Here is a 22662-nt window from a genome sequence, read left to right as displayed (position 1 = left end):
GGAGGGAGATTCCGAGTGACTTAGGTATGCCTCTCTCCTCTTCAGGGGACGGTCATCAGAAATGCAGGTAGGCAGACGTGAAAGCAAGTTAACTTTCTAGTCAGTGTCCTGGCAGTGTGTGTGTCTGGAGTGTGCACACCTGCTGTGGACAGCAGTGCCTGCTCTTCTCTTCTCTTTAATAGCCTGGGTTCCTCTTCTCAGCACCCCAGTTCTTCAGATTGCTCCCCTTTTGGGTACTTATTTTCTTTACCCTCAACTGACCACCAGCTGGTCCTGATACTGTATCAACTGATAGAAAACTGCTAAGACTTGATAGTTTTGTACCAAAGGGAAACAAAGGAACATAAACCAGTAATTGGTACCTTCATGCCCTCTCACTCAGTTCCACATTTCCTCAATAACACCAGGTGGGGCTGCAGCAGTGGACTCAGTGGTTTCTTGAGCCCCCAGCATTGTAGCATACGCCTTTAATCCCAGAGGCAGGTGACCCTCTGAATTCAAGGCCAGCCTGGTCTATAGAGCCAGTACCAGGACCCACATAGCTACAGAGAAACCGTCTTGAATGTCACCCCCTGCCCTGCCACCCCCTCTCCCCGGAAAGTACTGTCTTCTCTTCCAGAGGACCCAAGTTCAATTCCCAGCACCCACATGACAACTTACAACTGTTTGAAACTCCAGTCCCAGAGGAGCGGATGCTTCCTTCTGGCTCCTTGGCTACCAGTTTCTTCCTTGTACACTGGCTCAATTGCACCCACCGAAGACTGTTTCTCTGACTATGAAAGGGGCCCACTCAGCTCTGTTAGCCAGCCAGCTTCCTCCCCATCTCCACGTGTGTTTGTATCTGTGCATCCTAAACTGCATGCAGACACCTCTAGTCTGTTTTTCCAGCCTTTAAGAGTTAAGAACAAGGCCACCCAATTCCTGAGAGGTAAAAATTTATTGATTTCTATGACATCAGCATGTTATGATACGGTCACACCTGCTCATACAGCTGACTTCTCAGACCAAAAGAGGATTTGGTTTTTCCTTTTAAAAATACATTTTTTCACCAGCAAGAAACATTTTTTTAAAACAAACATTTTCATATTAAGTGGGCATTAAAAACAATGGCTTTCCCCAGACTCACGGGGAAGAGGGCTGGTCAGCAACAGATCTCAAAACACCTCAAGTCTGCTTCCAGGCCCTAGATCTGTCTCCCACATAAAGTACTTTAGAGGGGAAATAAAACCGCAGCCTCACCCAACCAGCAGCCAAAATCCAGCCAAGAAAAGAAGAGGTAGACTCAACTGGAACTATTCAACTTATTTGGTAGGATTGTGCAAGATATTTTAACACATTAAAAGTTTTCAAAATGGGTCAAACATTCTACAAACAAGCGACTAAATCATCAATGTTTTTAATGTTAAGAAAAAAAAAAAATCTCAGTGATAGGTGTACACATGTACTCAGCTCTGAGAACGCGGCGTGCCGGCCCTGTGCCCCTGATCTCCTTAGACTTTCCAGGATAGAACGCTCCCTCGCTCAATCTGCTCTCAGTCCTTTTCCATTTTAAAACCTGCAAGGGCCAATGATAAGAGTTTTCTTGGACCAGTGAGCAAATCAATTCTGAGAATTTTATTCAACACTAGTAATTAAAACAAATCAAAACACAAAGACCAGGACTGTGGTGATGACGGTAGCTCCAGCTTGTCTCTAAGAGCTGATCACTTAATTCTAGGGTTTAATAGAATTAAAAATAAATTATCTAAACTTCCAATTAATGCTGAAACTAAAAGGAGATTCTGTACAAGGGTAAGCGTTTAATAGAAGTCATACACTAGACTGAATGAGCTTCTCTGGAGGGGGTTAGTTTATCAGGGCATAATGCTATCAGTCACGGTTGATATTGTCACAGGTTGGCTCTGAGGGTTCAGCAATGATAATTATATTGTAAGGATCAATTACTTATATTTTATTACTTGCTAATTGAATTAAATATGTTATCAGCAAAATATATTATACATGGATGTATATTTACATAATTTTTCCCAAGAGCTCATACCAAATGAGAAGACAGGAGGAAGGAGCAAGCCTTTGTAAGCAAAGAAGGAACCGGATGCTTTTCCGGTGGGCCATGAATGCTGAGCTCTGGGCACGTGCGGCAGCGGTGAGTGCTGAGGGGCTCCGCCCAGCAGACACCCACCCCCATTAGTAAGAATTAAAAGCATTGTTTTTGGAAAAAAAGGAAATCAACTTTATTTTCTCTACATTAAAAAAAAAATAGAACCAGCTATTAATTTTTGCTGAAAAAATGCTTCTTTTGGTGTTTACAACATCTAAATTTCTGAAAAGGTGATCTGGTGAAATCATCCCCGATGCATTCATAAACCAGACCTTTACACAGGTGACCAGCCCTTTACACAGCGAGTGACAGTTGTCACAGCATTTACAGTCACCTTAGAACACACACTGCGACATGCAGATCACAAAGAAAGCTCAACAAGCTCAAGTAAACATTACAGCATCATGAAAACAGAAACCCATCGGTAGAAAATAAATATAACTTTGTAATAACTGTAAAGAAAGTGAAAGCACTTAATAAAAATAATGGCAGTTGAATGTATAACTGTCTCATTACCCAATCATAAGATATGTTCCTGTAAAATGCATAGACTCCTTACATGGAAAGAATTTGTGCACCACAGTTGTGTTCAACAGTTTTACACAATAAAAACAAAGCCATCCAAAGCATTTGCATACTTCGCAACTAGAATACATGTAACTTTTTTTTTGCTCTTTAGATTGTTTTAAAAAAATATTAAATGTAAAAATTCTCAGATGGAATTTCTGCAGAAAACTCCACAGTGCATCTTTCATTTGACTACAGCCATTCTCCCGCAACACCTGGGAACTTGCAGCGTAGTCTCAGAGCCCACTTTGAGATTACTGAGAGCGGGCGGGTGCAACATGACACCAGCCAGCACCAGCCAGTGGCTGCTTCAGAGCACACCAGGCTCTTATGTGATCCAGAAATTCCCAACCTAGGTGCTTTTGGTCCCAAACACATTAGTCTCTACCCTCATGCCGGGAACTAGCACACTTGTTACACAGTCTCATCTGCCTCTCTCTTGCCTGCTGATAGCTATTAAGGCCCAGAGCACTTGCAGGGCGAAATTCCCATCAAAGACCACTCAAAGACCACTACCATCCATCTTTTTTGGACCAGAGCCAAATACACTTTTTGTAATGACAACTTTGGAGCGATATCCTGTGTTCATTGTTGTGTAGTGACTTCAACGAAAAGGACGAAAAACCAGAGAAAAGATGAGTTAACCCTTCCTATTCGGTAATGCAAACCAACATTTTCTTTTTAAACATACCCAGGACACAGAAGGCAGCCTATGATAAAGACTGTTCTCTGTGATTATACTAGGAACAACTAGTTGAGCAAGTCTTTAAGGTACCGATTGTCAAAATACATCACTAAGACAAATTAATGAGAAGGAGTCCGCAAGGCTGTGAGTGAGAGAGCATCCTCAGCAGTGACTGAGACAGCAATGTGACAGCCGCACCCGAGGGCCACAATGGCTGACTTAGGACTCTACCTCTGGGACAATTACAGTTGCACCAACTTTTGTTTTTTGCAGTCTTCAGGTTAAGCCCGCTGGCTTTGGCGCTCTCTCCTCTTGCTTGTAGTCTTGACTTCTTGTTACTTAACTACCCATTAACACAGTCGTAATGCACAGACAGAAATTAGTCCGGGAAAGAACTAAAGCCAACTTTTAAAGTAGTAAGCATCCCTAGAGGGAAAAGTTCAATGAGAATTAAAAAATCAGAAATTCCTACAGAAAATTGAATTTTTGGCTTCCTATGACTTAATACTGGATTAACTACCCTGTAATTGATGACTTCTTCAGTATTCCCTAGTTTCTTACTGTAGGAAATTAAGGGTTGTAATACCAAGAACTAATCACATGACAGATCTGAACCCACAGCTATTAATTTCAACCTTCCTATTAAATTCCCGTCTAACTTGTTTATCTGTTCAAGTTTCATTCCGTTCTTGCTGTTCCTGCTTCCTCTGCTCACAGGCTTCTCTGTCATTGCACACAGCCATTTCTGAAGTGAGGTGAGCTGTTGCTTGGTCCCACCTGTGGTCCAAGGACTCCAGCACTGAGTCGCACAGCCTGTGTGTGGTAGGAAGCCAGGCAATGCAGCTGAGGGCAAAGAGAGCTGCAAGTCCTAAAGGATGCCGGTGTAAACTGGCATGGCTTTGCTTACCTCCCCCTGTCCCCGACTTAATACAATCAATAACTTCCTTGCATCCCACTTTCCACACTAAGTACAAATGGGGAGTTCTATCCAGCTCTCTACAATGGCATTGTGTGGCTTCCTGAGATGGCCATAAAGAACACCTATTTATTCTCTCTTCCAGTTCCCTAGTATAAGCAGGTGGACTCCAGCTATGATAAGGAAGCACTGCCAATACTCTCAACAAACACAGAAGACATGTTGAACTGGAGAGGTGTGGGATGGACAGACCAAACACATCTATTTACAGCTCATCTCTACTATCAGAAGTCAGTTCACAAGTCTACAGTTATTGTCACTCTAGAGACTGTGGAAACAAAACTGCATTTGAAAGTAACACATCTTAGGAGAGTGAGCTCAGCATGTACAGTATACTTAACTGTCATGTTCCTCTGGAGCACAGCAGTGGTAAAAGTGGGCCAGTCACACTTCTGTGTTCGCATATATATGGATATATACATCCTTATAGGAACTGGCCACTGTAGCCTGTGGCTTGCTTTGCAATGAGGAAATGGGTCTGCTAGCTAGGACTACATGCTATACTTGACAATGAGCAACTTCTCCCCCAGACAATCAACTAATGTCTCAATTCAACTCATCCTGAAACTGAACAGTTTCCCTGCATAGCTTCTCTCTGGCTTCCCCTCGTTTCTAGATTGAGACTGCTTTCACATGTTCACGGTCCTGCTAACCAGAGTAAAATGCTAGGGTTTTTATAACAACTGCTAACAAATCCAATGCCTTCCTCAGTTTACCAGCAGTGGTGTGGTGCCAGTGCGGTATCTCAGGTAGCGCCTTTCTCTTCTGTGCGTGCTCGGGGTTTGCTAACGATGAAGCTGCTATGGGCTTTTATTTGGTGTTGGTCAACTGTTCCTGTACAACTGGGGAAAATTCACATCTTTCCTTTTTCTCTTTTTGGTTTATTTGAAAACAGAAAACATTAGTCTTTATTTTTGTTTTACAACCTATTTCTCAGAATTGTAATTTGTGTTGTTAGTGACGATAGGGGAATCTAGTGTTCGTTCATGCCACAGAAAACTACTGCTGACTTACTGTTTTTCAAGCTTAGGAGTTTTACTGTCCTAAACCAAACCCAACCTCTGTCTCAGCACTGATGCAGAGGCTGCATTTTTGTAAAGTCTGGTTCTCCTGTGAGGTAAATCACATGAACAAAAGGTCAAATCTTTCAAAAGGTTTCTACAACGAACAGAAACTTGCTTGGCTTTGCCCTCTTAGAAGACAACTGGAAGAGACTGGGAAGTGTTTTTGAGCTGCTGTCTCCTGGTCCTGCCACCCTGAGAGGGGCAGCTGCTTGACATAATGACAGAACATACAGACCCCGGGGTCCACAAGAGGCCTTGTCAATATTGCAAGCCAACATCTGGTTCTACCTCTTATTTCCTAATAAGCTACTCTAGTTCCCTGAAACTGGCCATTTAAATGTTTTATGTTAATTTGCTTTAACCGCCCCCAAATACATTTGGTACTATAATATCAAAATCAGAGGGAAGGGATCCAGCTACCAGAATGGGAGTGGGTTCAGGGAGGTGGCCGATGGAGGTGGTACTAGAGCATCATGGGCAAGCACAGACAGGAAAGCCTCCTGGGAGCCTGCTCACGGATGAGGCTTCCCTTTGCTTCAGGCTAGGTTACTATCCTTTGCTATATTTGCATCTGATAAAAGTGCATTTTGTAAAATACAATTATCAGTCTATGATATGCCTTCTATACAAAAAGAGAAAGTGGGTGCTCTCCTCTCCTGAGAGGAAAGCACTAGCACATGTAAACATGGTACTGGGCTGAGCAGGCCTTTCAAGGGACACAGTGATGACAGGTGGACAGTGGACACTGCTCCCCACAGAGAATGCCAATGCTGCACCTTAGCCAGGGTTGCTACACGGTGAGGCCACTCCTCAGGATGTGCCCACCAGCTCTCCAGGCTACCAGTACCTCAGCATGGAGGGTAGACACATTAATGTTGTGGCGCTCTGTCCTAGGAAAGAGGAGCATAGCTTCTGAACCTGAACTAAAGGTCACAAGCAAGTCACAGGGGCTGACTAAGTGCATCTGGTGGCGAGAGTTTCTTTCGGAGTCTTCTAGGATGATTTTATGGTTTCCTCTTCTCCCAGTGTGATGCTTGCGTAAATGTATGGTAGAGCGTATCTCTTTAAAACACAAAAAGTTCTTAAAATGTATTAGCACATCATTGTATTACTGATCCTCATTGTAGCAGAGTTTTAAAACATCCCAAAGGGGGATGAACATTAATCCATCCATTGAATTTCCTTTTCTTTTTATATATTTTGATTTGCACATGTAAAATAATGCACATGTATGAAGAAGTCTGAACTCCTATGTAGCAAGTCCAAGTCAATTCCTAAAATAGACAATGGTAAAAATACTGAATGATGTGGTACCACAGATAGCCTGACAAAAATGCAAAGGACTGGATGAGGAATATCCACATGTTGCTGAGGGTCATCTCTCTGCACACAGCTTCCTTCTGGCCCTGGGGAGGAGGAAAGGCCCCTGGAAGACAAGACAGAAACAGTGACACACTTCCCCGCAGTACCAGGCCAATCTTCTGAATACAAGCTGACTTGGCTCACCTATTTAGGATTTCCTGCGAACTGCCCTACTTTGCAGGGATTTCCTCTAACACACACTTTTCCTGCTCAGCAAACCCAACCTCTGCCAAACACTCTTCTGCCCACTGGGTGAATGACTGCCATTAGCATCTATCCCAGATCAGAAGCAAGGCCCACCCTCTAGCCTTGGCTCCCTTTCTTCCTATCTTCAGTGGTCCTATCTACTTTCTTTCTGTACATTTGCTGACTCTCCATGTCCAGTACTTTGCTTCACATTTCCACCGTGGTCAGACATAGGATCTGTGAAACTGACATTAAGTACAACAAGCTTTACAAAATATGTCTTTACAATAAAAAAGACGGCACAGAGTGAACAAGTCTACTTTTTCTGGAAAGAAAAGCTACATGGCTTTGGTACAGTCTACTAAGATCATCTACGATACTTTCGGCATTCCGTCTCTGTCCTTGCTGATAATCCCCAGGTAAGCTGGCTATAAAGGGATCTGCTGCTCACAGCCATTCATAGGGGCTCCCCAGGCCCAAGGTCTGGTGCACAGGTGGCCTTTCTCAAGCTGCTCACTCACCACTGTTGCTGGAGTTTAGGGTAAATCTCACAAGGCCAGAGACCTATGACCTGCCACTCTTTGATCACCCCTGTCGCCTGCTAAGCCTTTTGCATTACCTCCACCCTCCACACAGCTACTTTACACACCTTCCCCAGTGTTTGGGCACTAAAAAAATTAGCCTAAAGCACAGCAACTAGTGAAAGCATGCTGGCTGCCAAACAATGTTAATTTTCATCTTTCCAACTTCCTTTCTTTTTCCTTCATGTGGTTTTATATTTTTTGTTTTGTGTTTTGGTGTTGGGACTCAAGCTAGAGCTTCACACATACCAGGCAAGTACTCTCCTACCGAGCCACACTTCCAGCCTGAGTCACACATACTAGGCAGGTACTCTCCCACTGAGCCACACTTCCAGCCTGAGTTGTAATTTTTATTCTGAGACAAGGTTTCAGGAATTTACCACGGAAGGCTTTGAATTTGGGCTACTCCTGTTTTAATCTTCCAGGCCTGTGTTCTCAGGACTCTGTAGTTAAGGAGTATACAGAATACTGAGAATATAAAGGGGCAAGGATAGATTTCCTTTCCCTCCCTAGGAGAAACAGCTTTGTATGAAAACAGTAAACTGTGCCCTTTTTGTAAACAAAAGTGACCTTGACTCTTCTGCTCTCTGTTGAGAGAAGGGCATCTGCTGCCACCACAGCAATGGGGCCATGTGACTGAACCAACCCACCACAGAGTAAATCTCTCCTTGCAAGGGAGGGGAAAGCAGGGAAAGATGCAGCTTAAGTCACCTCCAGTGACCACCAAGCAGCGAGCACGACGCCAAGCCTGACTGTCATTTGTTATTCAACCCTCCAACAACCACACCTCTGTCACGTTCGTCATGTCTGTCACATAGGATGAGCAACAGTGTAAGAACCAGAATGCAACAACACCAATTTTTCTTTCCATAAATTCTAAGTTGAAATTCTTAACTACAGAATGGCTTTGATTTCTGATATACATAACTGAGCAGGGAGCTGGAGAGGTAGTTCAGGATAAAGAAGACCTGCTGTTCCTCAAAGGTTTTGAGTTCTGGTCCCAGCACCCATGAGGCTGGGACATCTCTACCTCCATCACAACCATCTCTATCTCCAGCTCCAGGGGTTCAGAAGCCTCTGGCTTCCTCTGGCCCTTTACTTACGAGCACGTACCCATAGGCAGACACCCCCCCACACCACACATAATTAAAAACTAAATCTTTTAAAAATAAGAGAATAACTAAAAGATGTTTATCTCGTCTGCAGCATGTGCTCAGACTCTCTGATAACTTGAGAGTGTACAGGGGAAGGGCTGTGTACCTGTCTTATAAAAATGGGACAGGAGGTCCTCCTTCTCAATAAAGCGCTGATAGAGCCAGCTGGTGAGGTCCTCGGTCTCCAAGGGCACATCTCCAATTGGGAAAATCCTGTGAAGATTCAAAAACATCGAAAGAACTGCTTTAATTCAGAGGGGAAAACTACTCAGAACCCTAACTTAGCCTTACTAATGAATCACACACACAAAGTGATTGAAGTGCTAGGCAAAAATGTCCCTTAGCCATGTTGCTTTATGAGAGTGTGCAAACCAAAGTCTGCCCAAACTAATGGCTTTACTAAGTGTATCAGAATACTGGCTTATTTATTTTGTTTTATATGCATGAGAGTTTTGATCAGCTGTCTGTGTGCCGTGTGTGTGCCTGTAGAGATCAGAGGAGCACACTGTAACTATGCACAGCTGGAAGCTGCAGTGAACCGTGCTGTGAGTGCTGGGTATCAGACGCAGGCCCTCTGCAAACACAAGCGTTCTTCACTGAAGTGGCTCTCCAGGTCCTGCCTTGTTTCTGTGATACTGGGGATCAAACCCAAGGCTTTGAGTGTGCTAGGTCATCACTCTACTCCTGAGCTGTGGCTTCAGCCCCAACAAGGAGATTTTAAAAGTAGAAATCCGTAATCAGAAGGCTCTTAGCTGACTGTGATGGATCATGCCTGCAATCCCAGCCGTGCAGAAACAGAGGCAGGAAGCTTAGTTCTAGTTCAAGGGCAGCCTGGGTTACACAGTGAGGTTCAGATCAGTGTAGACTGCAGGATAATACTCTTTATAAACAAATAAACAACAAAACAGAAACAAAACCAGAAGACTAGCACTTAGTGTGGACCGTGGTCAGCATTGCTTTCCAACAAGCCTATCCCAGTTCTTGTGAGTCCATGCACAAGTCCTTTTAGTGTTCAGCAATCTCGTACTTTCATTTTAACATTAATCTTAACAAAAATATTTGCAATTATAAGGCTAATCATAATTGAATAATATAATGTGATTCTGGTGTGTGTCCTGTCATCACCGTGGTCCATGAAGTAAAAGTGAAGGCCAGGGAAATGACCAGCAGGTCCTTCAGAGGAAAGTGTATGTAAGGTCAGGAGTTGGCCGTGAGCAGAGCTGACTGTCATGGTTTTTCTTTATTAAGGCCGTGTGGTTTCCAATGATAAATTCTGGATAAAACATGAAGAGCAAGAAGTAGCTGGCATAGGGAGTGACTAAAGGCAGGTGCTGGCCTCCCAGAGCACAGGAACGCCTCTTTTCTCACAGCCATTCTTTCACCTGGGAACAGTTCTCAGTTAACAAATGGAGAGAGGTTAAGCCTCCACAGAGCTGTGAAGACAAGACTTGCTGCAGCACTGAGAGGAATCCCTGAAGGAGAAATGGCAGAGTGGGAGCCACAGGTCAAATATAAACCCCACCACAGCTCTGTGAATGGGCAGATTCCGAGCAGAATAAAGTGCTATAATTCTTAGTCAGCACAGTTCTGGGCAGAGGCAAGTCGGTCATTTGTTTCTTTTCTTTCTTCCAATGTAAATAGCCTTAAAATGTCATTAACTTTGTCTTTGTACAAAGGTATGTCTTAAAACTAAAAATTAAAACTGAAAAAAAAAATCAGGTTTTACTTTTAAGTGAAGGGTGCTATAAATTTCTGAGGCTTAGCTTTCTGATGACATAGTATTTCTTGGCATAATTCTGCAGCATTAGTAGTAATTTTACTTCTACTGCACAGTAGCATCCAAATATTAGGATTCTCTAGATTAAAAAAAAAGTGCTACCCAAAGCAAAAGTTGCAAACACGCCACCACTTAACCAATTACAGCCCTAGTACCCAGTTATGAAGCTACAGGAGTTGGCCCTCAGACACCAACGTTCTTTCAGGTACAGTAGGCTCCAGTCAGGATGAGGAGATGCTAATGCGAGTTATATTATGGCCTAAGGGGAGCTTAAGAGAGCTTCTTGGAAAAATTAAGTCTACTTTGTCACTTTATTTTGTCTTTATTTTTCATGGAAGCACGAGCTCTTGGATTTCTCAGCCACCCATTGTAAGACTAAAACCAACACTTCATGGAGGACAGCAGCATTACACAGGAAGCCTGAGTTGGTTGGTTAACCACGGCACAGAGCTGGCCCTGTTTTGGAAGGATGCCAGTTATGTGAGCCAATTCCCTGATTATTAGAAGATATTGTTTGAATTGGGCTTTTCGTTACTTACAGATATAAATATTTGGGCTAACTTTTAAGGTATTCGTGCTGGCTAGCTTTTACTGTCAACCTGACACAACAAAGAGTCACCTGGGAAGAGGGAACCTCTACTGAGGAATTGCCTAGATCAGACCGGCCTGTGGGTGTGTCAGCAAAGGACTGTCTGGACAGATGACTGATGTGTGGGGAGACGCTGCCCATTGTGGGTGGCATCATCCCTCAGGCAGGAAGGCCTGGAATGTATAAAGAAGCCAGCTGAGCATGAATCCAGGGAGTATACGCCAGACAACAAGCAGCTTTCTTGCTATGAGTTTATCCTCAGGTTGGAGGTAATGCTGTATGGAATAGCAAGCAGTCTTGCCTCAGGTTCCTGCCCTGACTTCCCTCAATGATGGAACATGACCTGGAAATGAAAGCTGAAGAGAAAAACAAAACAAAACAAAAACAACAAACCCTTTCCTCTGAATACTCTTGCCTAGAATGCTTTTCACAGCAACAGAAAGTAACTTAGTATTTTCATCCCCTGGTAAGGTAACAAGCCGAGTAAAGACGCAGACTGCTCCTGAGAGGAAGCACTGGTCTGCCCTCCTGGCCGTGGTTTGGTCAAGAGAACATCCAGGCAGCCCTGCGTGTACAACTTCTTACCAGCTTTCCAGCTTCACTCTTAGCGCTTCCCTTTGTGTTCTCTTACAGATCAATTACTTAGTGGTGCTGTATGTGTGCTCTAACTCACAGCCCTGCTTGTTGTTCACAGTAACTATTCCACAAGACATCTATCACCTACCCTTTCCATCTCTCACTACCAAATTCTACCCATTGCCCTTTAAGACCCAGCACAAATCAATCACAGGGTTGGTTCTCTGTTCTATGAAGGCCGTATGACCAGGGATTACCACTGATTAGGTATTCTTTGGAAAAGAGATTAAAAAAAGACGGTGAATCACAGCAGTTAACATTTGCAGTATGTGCTGTATTGTATAAGATTAATTTAATTTGTGATAATTTAAAACTAGGCAATAGGAACTCAAGGATGTGTTACCAGGAACCATAAGATCAAAGGCCTTCAGTAGTCTATATTCTTATGAGGAGAATGTTAACATTAAAAATAAGACTGAATTAAACAGCAAAATTTGGGTTTAACAAATGAATTCTTGAAAGAACATTGTGATTTCTGCATTATCTGCTATTTTAAATGGGGATTGGCACAGAGGGCAGGGCAGCGTTTGGACCAAGACTTTATCCTACCATCTGCCCAGAGCTGCCTGGATGTTCTCTTAACTAAAACACAGCTAGGAGGGAAGAGCAAACCCCCCCTCTCAAGAGCAGCCTGCTTCTTTACTCTGCTTGTTGGGTTACCACAGGATTAAAATATTAAAATGAGTAATCTTCTAGTATAGTGAGGGAGCGAATGCATTAATACCTCTTCTCTGGTAGCAAAATAGGAAACATTTTTGGGAAAGTTAAGAAAATAAACTTAGGTGCTCGCTTCAGCAGCACATATACTAAAAAAAATTGGAACGATACAGAGAAGATTAGCATGGCCCCTGCTCGAGGGTGACACAAATTCGTGAAGCGTTCCATTGAAAGAAAGAAAGAAAGAAAGAAAGAAAGAAAGAAAGAAAGAAAGAAAAAAAGAAAGAAAATAAACTTAGACCTCTGAGATATAAACCTTTACAATTTCAATAGATAGCTACCCAAATGATAAACAAGCTTGTCAGTTTTTAAGCAATGAAAATTCATATTATCTATATCCTAGGATGTACTTTTAAATAAAAAGCATTTCCCCCAAATCCATAAAATCCTTTCTAAGGGTACTCCATGAGATTATACTTTAAAGAAGATATAAAATAATGTTTAGCTTATAGACTTTCACATCGGAGTTAATATATTTTAATTTTTAGGCCATCCTGACTATGAAACTTGAGCCGACAAACTTTGTGACTTGCCCTCAGTTCAGTCATTCCAATACTCCCATACGTGGGTAGCCTCCCATATGCGAGAGAGGCCAATCACGGAGAGAGATTCTGCCGTTAACAGTCCCTCCTGATTTTATGAAGCTAATTATCTAGCAGAGGGATTAGAAAAGCAAGCCAGTTAAATACGGAAATACTTGACTTTGAAGAACCATTAGCTGAGTTTAAATGAGGGTCTGGGTTTGCTCATGACGAAGGACATGGAAAAGATACCAACTGAGTGCTGTCTAGAAATTAAGATTCAGAACTTTAAAAATGTTTTGTTTAAGTAACATAAGCTTAGTTATGTTCAAAAGTCAAAGCAATTGTAAGTTAGACAGCAAAAATCTCCCTGTACCTTCCCTCCACTGACCCCGGCTCCCGATACAAGCTTTTCCAACTTTATACTTTTTCCTCAATTTTTGAGGTTAAGTTAAATTTTGACAGAAGGCCTGGGTAACATGTGGTAGCTCATGCTCATCTCTAACTCTAGTTCTCGGATGTCTCTTCTAAGTGCCTATGGAGAGGGACAGGCACCAGGCACACAAAGGTACAAATATACACATACAGAGTCAAAACACCCCTATGCATAAAACAAATAAATCTTCATGCTTTGAGACAGTATCTCACCTGATAGCTGTTTGCTTGGTTTTTTTTTTTTGAAACAAGATCTCATTCTGTAGCTCAGACTGGCCTTAAACTCCTGGTCCTTCTGCCTCTCTCTCTCAAGTGCTGAGATTACAGGCCCTGTATCCATGCTTGCTCAGAGCAGACAACGATCATCAATGAGAGCTATGCTCGACTAAGTCAATTAAAACATAAGCCCTACAATGTTTGATATTTCAGGCATAATATTTTCAATAAAACTAAACTAAGCTCATGAGGTTCCACTCTCCTCGAGGATTTCCACAGCTCAGGGGTGATGGGAGAGGGAGAGTACTGTAGCCACTGGTGAGCTGCCTGTGCTCTTGAAACAATCAATCCCTTATGCTAGGCTCCTGTAACCAACCCTAATGAAACTCACTAGACCACACACACACACACACACACACACACACACACACACACACACACTTAAATTATGAGAGGAGAAGGGGGCTAGCTGGGAAGAGGAAGTTGAATCAGTGGGAGTGAGTCTCAGGGAGGATACCAGAAGGGAATGATATCAAATATATTATGTATATGCATGAAAATATCAAATAGAAAGCACACTGTTAATGTGTTAACAACAAACATATTGAATACTGCTAGGTAGCTTTAACTACACCACTAGGGAGGCAATGGCAGGTGGGTCTCTGTAAGTTAGAGGCCAACATGGTCTACCAAGTGAGTTCCAGCCCAGCAAGGGCTACATGGTGAGACCATGCCTCAAAATACAAATTAAAGAAAGAATAGCCATGATACTTTGTTAGACCTTAAAGGGACTTTAAAGTAGAAAATGCTGCCATGGGGATGCGTGCCTTTACTCCCACCACTCAGGAAGTGGGTATCTGTGAGTTCAAGGCCAGCCCTGTCTACAAAGCAAAGTCCAGTCAGGTCACACAGTGAGACCCTAAATTTCACCCCTACCCCACGTAGAAAATACCTGGTACCCCTGAGAGAGACAACCAGAGGATACCCAGTCATCAAACAGATTATAATCTTCTGCAAAGTGTATGATATGAGAATTGCATATTCTTACCACAGTGAATTTGCTTTACTGGCTATAACTGTGGTTTTTTACTATCCATGGTTAAATTTCTGAGGTTAAGCTTTGGACGAGGTTCAGAACTACATAGCTGGTTCTCAGGTCTTGCCTACACTACTGGACCCCTGGTGCAGGGCTTTCAGGCGTGGATTAGGGCCTGTAACACTGGCTCCTGAATGGCCAGCCTTCAGACTTGGGCTGGAACTGCTCTACTGGCTTTCCTGGGTATCCAGCTTGCAGTCTACAAAACTCTGGGCCTTCTGAGCATCCATAACCAACTAAGCATCCATAACTAATATATTATACTAGTTCTGTTTCTCTAGAGAACTTTTGGGTTTTGTTTTTTTGTTTGTTTTGTTTTGTTTTTGCCTTTTAAGACAGGCTGTCCTATAACTCTCTCTGTAGAGCCGGCTGGCCTCAAACTAAGATCCACCTGCCTCTACTTCCTGAGTACTGGGATTAAAGGTGTGTGCTACCACTGCCCAGCTTGGAGAACTCTTAACACACTACAATAACATGTTTTCATGTTAAATTGTTTACATCTGAAGGAATTTGGCATATCATGTAACTAGAGGACCCACTTACCGCCCATCCTTGACTTCACTATAGAAACAGGACCACCCTAGTTAGGTTTACTTATTTACCTTTTTTGGTCTTAAAAAACCAACTGTTACATTTATTTGTTTGTATCTGCACCTGCATACACACACATATGCCAGAATACGTGTGTATGGAGCTCAGAGGACAGTTTATAGAAATCAGTTCTCGTCCACTCTGTGGTCCAGATGACCAAGCTTTGGTTATCAGGTGGAAGAAAGTGCCCTTTAACTGCTGAGCCAGCTCTGCAGCCTCAGAGCTAACTAAACATCTGAAATTAGGATTTATGTGCAATCGTCCAAATGAAAACTATAATGATAAAAACATTAAGTTAATGTAATTGAGGAAATTATGTAATAAAAAAATATAAAAAAAAAAAAAAAAAAAACCATTAAGTTTTTTTTTTTTTTTTTTAGGGAAAAGCAGAACCCAGAGATTCAATGGCAAAGAAAAGTCAGGAAGATGTAAGAAACAACTGGGGGAGAGGGAAGTTGGGGCAAAACAAGCAATACTTAGGAGCAACAAGAAAGCCAAGCTGCCGCACGGGAGAGATTGCAGGAAGAAGACTCACCTTCTGCCAGCATCTGTGACGTGCTACCTTACCTCACTCATTAGCTCACTCTTGATGAGAGAGACCCCGGGCCTGGCTCAAGGGGGGCCAGCTCAAAACATGCGCTCCCAGGACTAAGTGGGGAACACTTTAGTACTAGTGCACTATGGGTATTGGGAAAAAACCGACCTAAAAATCAGTGCCACGTATAGAATAGCTAAAGTTTACCATGTTAATTCTAGTCTGACACTTACTCAGTGTTATTACATAAATTTAAAGCTCACTTTTAAATTACAGAGGAAAATACCAGAACATGAAAATACAGACTAAACACAAACTTACTAATTTTTTTACAATAATCAGAATATAATAATAAAACTTTTGCTGCAACTGTACTCATTAAACCAAATAATCATTAAACCCAAACTCCTACTTTTCTGGGTGTTTTTTTTTTTTTCAATTGATTGTTTTAAATTGAAAGGCTATATGCATATTGTAAAGAGAACCTCAGTAGTTGAATTAGAAGTAAAAGTCTCTCTGCTGAATGCCATCTGTGTGATACTTCCTGGTACAAACAATGTTTTATTACATTGTTTCTGTATGCTTTGCAGTTTTAGAGATGTTAATATGAAAAAATATGCATTATAATTTATGGAATGTGGTAATTATTTTTCCCTTTTTGTATGGTTTTCAAAACTTAATTTTAATAATTATAACTCTCAAATGTAAGATGTACAACTAGAGAATTGCTCCAAATCTACTATAATGCATTTTGGCCGCAGGACAGCTACAATTTTAAGTTTGAGATAGACTTGAAGGGAGTAAAGGGAGACCACACAGATTTCTGGGGAAGAGGAAGCGACCTGCACGCTTGGCCCTAACAGTGATAACAACACAAGCACAGCGGGTGATGGGGCTGGAGGGAAGAAGCTGGTCAAACACTGTACAACTTCCATCCAGGCTTCAGTCTGGGCATCATGTCATCTCAGTTCCAGGTTGATATAATCCAGATTTCAAAAGGAGCACTCTGGATATCAGATTGGAAATGCATGCTAGAGGAATGTTTTAGTCACTGTAGCCAAGGCAACTCTATTAAAACAAAGCATTCAGTCTTGCTTACAGTTTCATAGGGTTACTCCATTGCCATGGTGGAGAGCAGACAGGCATGGCACTGGAGCAGTGGTTGAGAGCTTTACATTCTGATCCACACACAGGCAGAGTGAGACTATGGGCATCCTGCACCACCAGTGACACACCTCCTCCAACAGCACCACACCACTCCGAAAGGGCCACACCTCCTAATTCTTTCAAGCAATTCACCAAGTGGGGTGCCGGTACCTATTCATCATTCAAACCACCACAGGGATAAAGGTGAAAACAGATAAGCCATAAGCATTGCACATAGTTATCCAGAAAGCTAGAGGTGATGGTGGCTACTGCCAGAGTGAAGAGAAATAGCCAGACCAACATACATGTGGAATTTAGAAACAAAGATTCCCTGACATGAGGTGGAAGACAGAGAGGAGTCAAGGATGACTCCAAGATTTCTGTTTCCACCACACACACACACGTGTGTGTGTGTGTGTGTGTGTGTGTGTGTGTGTGTGTGTGTATGTGTGTGTGCATGTTCCCATTACATGGACACATGTGTGAGGATGCATGTGTGTTCGTGGAGAGGCCTGAGGCTGACGTCATGGTCTCTCTCAATCACTCTCCAATCATTCAGTAGGGCAGGGCCTTTCACCAGAACCCAGAGAGCAATGACATTGTAAATGAGGCCAGCCAGCTTGCTTTGGGATCCCATCTCCCTCTCCTACATGCTGGAATTATACGTGGGCTTTTGCCTGGCTTTTACCCATGTACTGTGTGTGGATCTTGAGTCTAGTCCTGAAGCTTTAATGGCAAGTCCTTTTAACTATTAAGTGATTTTTTTCCCCAGCATCTCTGAGACTTCTTATGTGAAAACTGGAGGATGGGCCCTGATACTGATAACAGGAAGAAAGGTGGATATGTGGGTATTTTTAGGGAAAGCCACAATTTAGTGGTTAAGATTACTGTTGGTATACTAGTGTAGCTATAACTGGGTGTCAGATATAAAATAATCTAAAATTAATACCTTCTATTTCTCTGAATCAGACACCTTAAGTAAAGCAACTGGAGCCTAGAGGTTTTAGAGAGTACTGACAAACTGCTCTTCAAACTGGATGCTATGGCCATGTATTAATGTCCCCATAAGCCCACTGATTTTACCCCATCTTCTTTGGTTAGATTTGTTTATTTATTTTATGTGTATGAGTATCTTCCTGAATGCGTGTACATGTGTACCACATGCACAAATAGTGCTTGTACAGAGACCTCTATATTTTCTTCAGATCCCTCAGTGTCCCATCATATAGGTACACGGTGAACTAGCGAGTGCACTTACTTCCACATTGCAAATTAATGCTCCAAAGCCGTCAGTTCACCCTTTATGCACTGAGACTCAATGTTCCCTGAGTCACACAGATTTGGACATTGTAATCTTTTCATTGATCTCAGTTTGGCCCTACACTATGGGATTAAAGCTATGTTGGTGGTAGGTTTTTTTCTTCCCCTCCCCCTTCCTTCCTTCCTTCCTTCCTTCCTTCCTTCCTTCCTTCCTTCCTTCCTTCCTTCCTCCCCCCCAACCCCCCCACTTTCAGACAGAGTATCACATAGGTCAGCCTGCCCAGACATCACTCCACAGCTGGAAGTGAACATTCGATTCTCTTGCCTTCGCTTTCTCAGGAGCCCTGCACTGAACACGTGTGTTACCAAGTCCAGCGAAACTCTTCCCCATACTATAATTTTGCTTTTTGAGTTTTGTTCTGTTTCGGGCAGTGATGAGAATGAATGCACAGCCTTTGTTTTGTTTTGTTTTAGGGAGATAAAAGCAGAAGGGAAAGCTGGGCGTGGTGGCGCACACCTTTAATCCCAGTACTTGGGAGGCAGAGGCAGGCAGACATCTGAGTTTGAGGCCAGCCTGGTCTACAAAGTGAGTTCCAGGACAGCAAGGGTTATACAGCGAAACCCTATCTCAAAAAACAAACAAACAAACAAACAAACAAACAAACAAAAAACAAAAACTAAAAAAGAAGGGAAAACCAAAATAATATATTAATTATAAATATATATATATTATATTTAGCCATAAAATTACTAAATGCAATGCTCTGCTTTTAAGTAATAGAAAATTTTCTTATAAAGAAAAAATTAAAATTCAATGACTATATAGATGTAATATTAATAATATTCTTTATACTAATGTAAGGTATACATATACCCTGCATCAGAACTACTGAGTCAGGCAGTTCTATTAAGAGTCACAGAAGGAGGCCAGGCGTGGTGGCGCACACCTTTAATCCCAGCACTCGGGAGGCAGGGGCAGGTGGATTTCTGAGTTCAAGGCCAGCCTGGTCTACAAACTGAGTTCCAGGACAGCCAGAACTACACAGAGAAACCCTGTCTGGAAAAACCAAAAAAAAAAAAAAAAAAAAAAAAAAAAAAAGTCACAGAAGGTTACAATCTTACTGTCAGTATGTAAGATCAAAACTATCATCTTTTTGAAATGATTTTTTTAATCTAATTTTTAAATTTTTTCTGTGCATTATTGTGTCTGTGTGAATGTGTTGGATCCCCTAGAACTTGAGTTAGACAGTTGTAAGTTGTGATGCAGGTACTGGGAATTGAATCAGGGTCCTCTAGAAGAGCAGTCAGTGCTCTTAGCCACTAAGCCCCCTCTCCAGTGCCCAAAGCCGTCATCTTTGAGTTGCGAATCTTCTGGCTTGAACTGGATGTTAGTTTATTAGTTTATTAGTTTTGTTAACTAAAGAAGACCTAAAGCAAGGAAGTCAAAATGTTAGCATCCGTGTGCTTTTGCTAAAGAGCTTTTTACAAATTAATTTAATTTAATTTTAGAGACAGGGTCTCTCCATGAAGCCCTAACTGTCTGGAACAGGAAATGTAGATCCCTAGCTATATAGATTCACCTGCTCTGCTTCTCACTGAGTACTGGGATTAAAGATATGTGCCACTATACCCAGCCTGCATATTTATCTTAAAGTATTAAGTATTTCTTTCTAAATTATTTCCCCCTCAAAACAAAACCAAAAACCTGAAAACAACCAAAAAAAAAATCTGAAATTAAATTCTTGGTCAAGCTCTCAAATAAAATGCTATCTCCAAAGAATCTAATGCTCTAATCAAATCAGACATGCAAAGCAATGCCTGCAGCTAGGGAGGTATCAGAGGAGAGCACTAATCTGGCAGGCCTGAGGCTCTGTATCCCATCTCCAGCAATGTTTCAGCTTTCAGTGCCTCTCATGCCAATATGCTTTAAGGTTCAGTTTTTCTCAAAACCTAAAAAAATAAAATAGAAGCTAATTCTGAATAAAAGACTCATCGTTTTTCTAACACCCTGTCTCATTTTGGAATACAGCAGATATTTATTTATATTGAGTATAGGGGTTATTTTGCTTTTCCTCCTGTGAACATTTACTCTGCAATTAAAACATTAGTTATGTTGCAAGGTGTGGTGGCACATATATTTAATCCCAGCACTCAGAGGGAGAGGCCAACACCCACATGACATAGCTTCCAAACACCTTTCCTTCTTTCTGGGTTTGGTTTCTCTTGTAATCTCTTCAGAATATAACAAAAGAGAAAGGGACCTAATCCTATCAGTTTATATTACACACACACACACACACACACACACACACACACACACACACAGAGTTTTGAATGTTGTATTTTGAAACTTTTATTCTAATCAGAAATAAATATTCAACCCCTACTTAAATTTTAAAAACACAACCAAATGAATGAAAAACCTAAACTAAAACCAGCCTGTCTCTATCCTTGAATGTCTTACTGCCCTACAATGACGGAGGAGTCAGGCTGTTTGACAGAGCCTCTTCCTATGTATATGGTAAATGTTCACTACCTTAAATAAAATATATAGCACTTGCCAGGCATGGTGGCACAGCCTTTAGTCCCAGCATTCAGGAGGCAGAGATGATAGATCTGAGTTCAAGGTCAGCCTTATCTGCATAGTGAGTTCCAGAACAGCCAGGTCTATGTAGACAGACAGACAGACCCTGTCTTAAAAGCAAAGCAAAACAAAACAAAACAAAAGAACAACAAAACAGTCAAAGCAAAGTCTAGTGCGATGGAATCAGAATAATGAGTGTTTATACTTCTGCCTCACGCAGGAACTTCCTAATGTGTGAGCCTAAGTCACACAATATACTCACCTACCTTGTAGCTAGCTACTCCTCACCCATCAAATCATTAAAGCTGTAACAGTTTGGTTGTAAAATTTAAGTTTCAAAATTTCCCATCTGTATTTAAAGAATGCAGATCAGTAATATAAAAACATATGCAAATGTGCATCTGCTGGTAGTGAGTGTAGAGTCTGAGCAGATCCTCTTGTTCTGGGGGCCTTTATGGTAACTGTGCTCTTTCTCAAGTCTGACTCCTTAATCTCAAAGTCTGTTGATTTGCACTGAGGTCTGACAAGCAGAGCAAAGCTAAATAATAAAGCTTATAAAGTGGCCAAATTATACTCGGATCATTAATGCCAGGTAAACACCTCCATGCATTTACATAAAGCTCCCTCAAAAAGTAAATAATCTTTAGAAGCAAACACAAAATATCCACTAAATGCTTTTGCTGGTATTATGCAATAGACATGAGCATAGTAAGATTAAAAATTTTAAATGTAGAGGCTGAAGAGATGGCTCAGTGGTTAAAAGCTCTTGCTACTCCTACAGGACCTGGGTTCTCTTCTTAGCACTGATATCAGGCAGCTCATAACCACTGACCTTCACCAGTACCCGCGTGCCAAGTGAGCACGGCAGAAATACACACACGCACGCACGCACGCACGCGCATACACACACACACACATTCATACACACTCACACTCACTCACTCATACATACACACACACACACACTCACATGCACACAATTTTAAAATCAAATTACAATTTTTTATAGGTGCAATATAACTGGGCTATCAAGAAAAGCATTTAGAAATATTATAATGAATTATTTTGAGAATTTTTCACTTGGGAGGCAGAGGCAGGCGGATTTCTGAGGCCAGCCTGGTTTACAGAGTGAATTCCAGGACAGCCAGGGCTACACAGAGAAACCCTGTCTTGAAAAACAAAACAAAAAACAACAAAAAAATGTTTTTCATTTCTATTAGCATGTCTATTTAACCCCTGTGAGCATATTTATCATCGGTGCTTACTCTTTTACTTAGGAGCGTCTGACAACTGAGTAATCACAGTGCCATGCAACACTGGTTTTAGAAATCTTTATCATCAGTAAAAATAACTACTTCAAATTAATTTTTACATTAAAAATTCAGCAAAAGAATGACTTTTATTGCTTATAAAGATGAACCATGTCAATATTTCCACTGTCTGGTTAAGTTAAATATTAACTCTTGCTGTCCTGAGGCGGTTGTGTCAGACATGCACTGAGTTCTACAACACTGACCTGTAATGGACATGAGTCACTGTTGGTTTCCTGTACCCCAGGATCCAGGTCTGAATGTCTATTGGTTCAGCTTTGGGATAAGCTATGGTTGTATCTATTATCCACTGGAGGCCTCTTGATTTGCATTCTGAAAATAAAGAAAAAGCGCCTTGAGTAGGGTGAGGTTTCTGTACCTGCAGTACAGAACTCACTCACACAGCTGAGGCAGACTAATGTGCCTTTGTTTTGAGAAAAAAGGTAGATGCTGTTCCTGCTGTTCTCTTAAGACAGTAGTACTCTTAGCATAAAATGAAAGCATCTTACTATAGAGTAGATTACTTCAGAACAAATAGAACACGATTACTTACTATACACAGCTCATTCAAAT

General features: G+C 41.8%; 1 protein-coding gene and 1 non-coding gene across 4 annotated transcripts in view; one reads left to right on the top strand and one right to left on the bottom strand.

Annotated features, from left to right (window-relative positions):
• Nucleotides 1-918: 918 nt before the first annotated feature.
• The window catches only part of Lpgat1 (lysophosphatidylglycerol acyltransferase 1), a 66016-nt gene continuing 44272 nt past the window's right edge, over nucleotides 919-22662 (bottom strand). For all 3 annotated transcript variants that reach the window (XM_029480923.2, XM_021184016.2, XM_029480950.2), the window contains 3 exons: nucleotides 22296-22422; nucleotides 8783-8889; nucleotides 919-6819 (listed from right to left, as the gene is read on the bottom strand). In XM_029480923.2, coding sequence (XP_029336783.1) covers nucleotides 6668-6819; nucleotides 8783-8889; nucleotides 22296-22422 — 386 coding nt within the window. In that variant the 3' untranslated portion in view covers nucleotides 919-6667. The remainder of the gene's footprint in view (nucleotides 6820-8782; nucleotides 8890-22295; nucleotides 22423-22662) is intronic.
• On the top strand, nucleotides 12461-12569 carry LOC115032375 (U6 spliceosomal RNA). The gene has a single exon (XR_003838054.1). It is a non-coding gene; the product is annotated as a U6 spliceosomal RNA (small nuclear RNA).

This window comes from Mus caroli, unplaced genomic scaffold (genome assembly GCF_978045245.1).
Source record: "Mus caroli unplaced genomic scaffold, Mus_caroli_1 scaffold_1, whole genome shotgun sequence".
In the NCBI taxonomy this organism is placed as follows: domain Eukaryota; kingdom Metazoa; phylum Chordata; class Mammalia; order Rodentia; family Muridae; genus Mus; species Mus caroli.
This window is presented reverse-complemented; position numbering and strand designations above follow the sequence as displayed.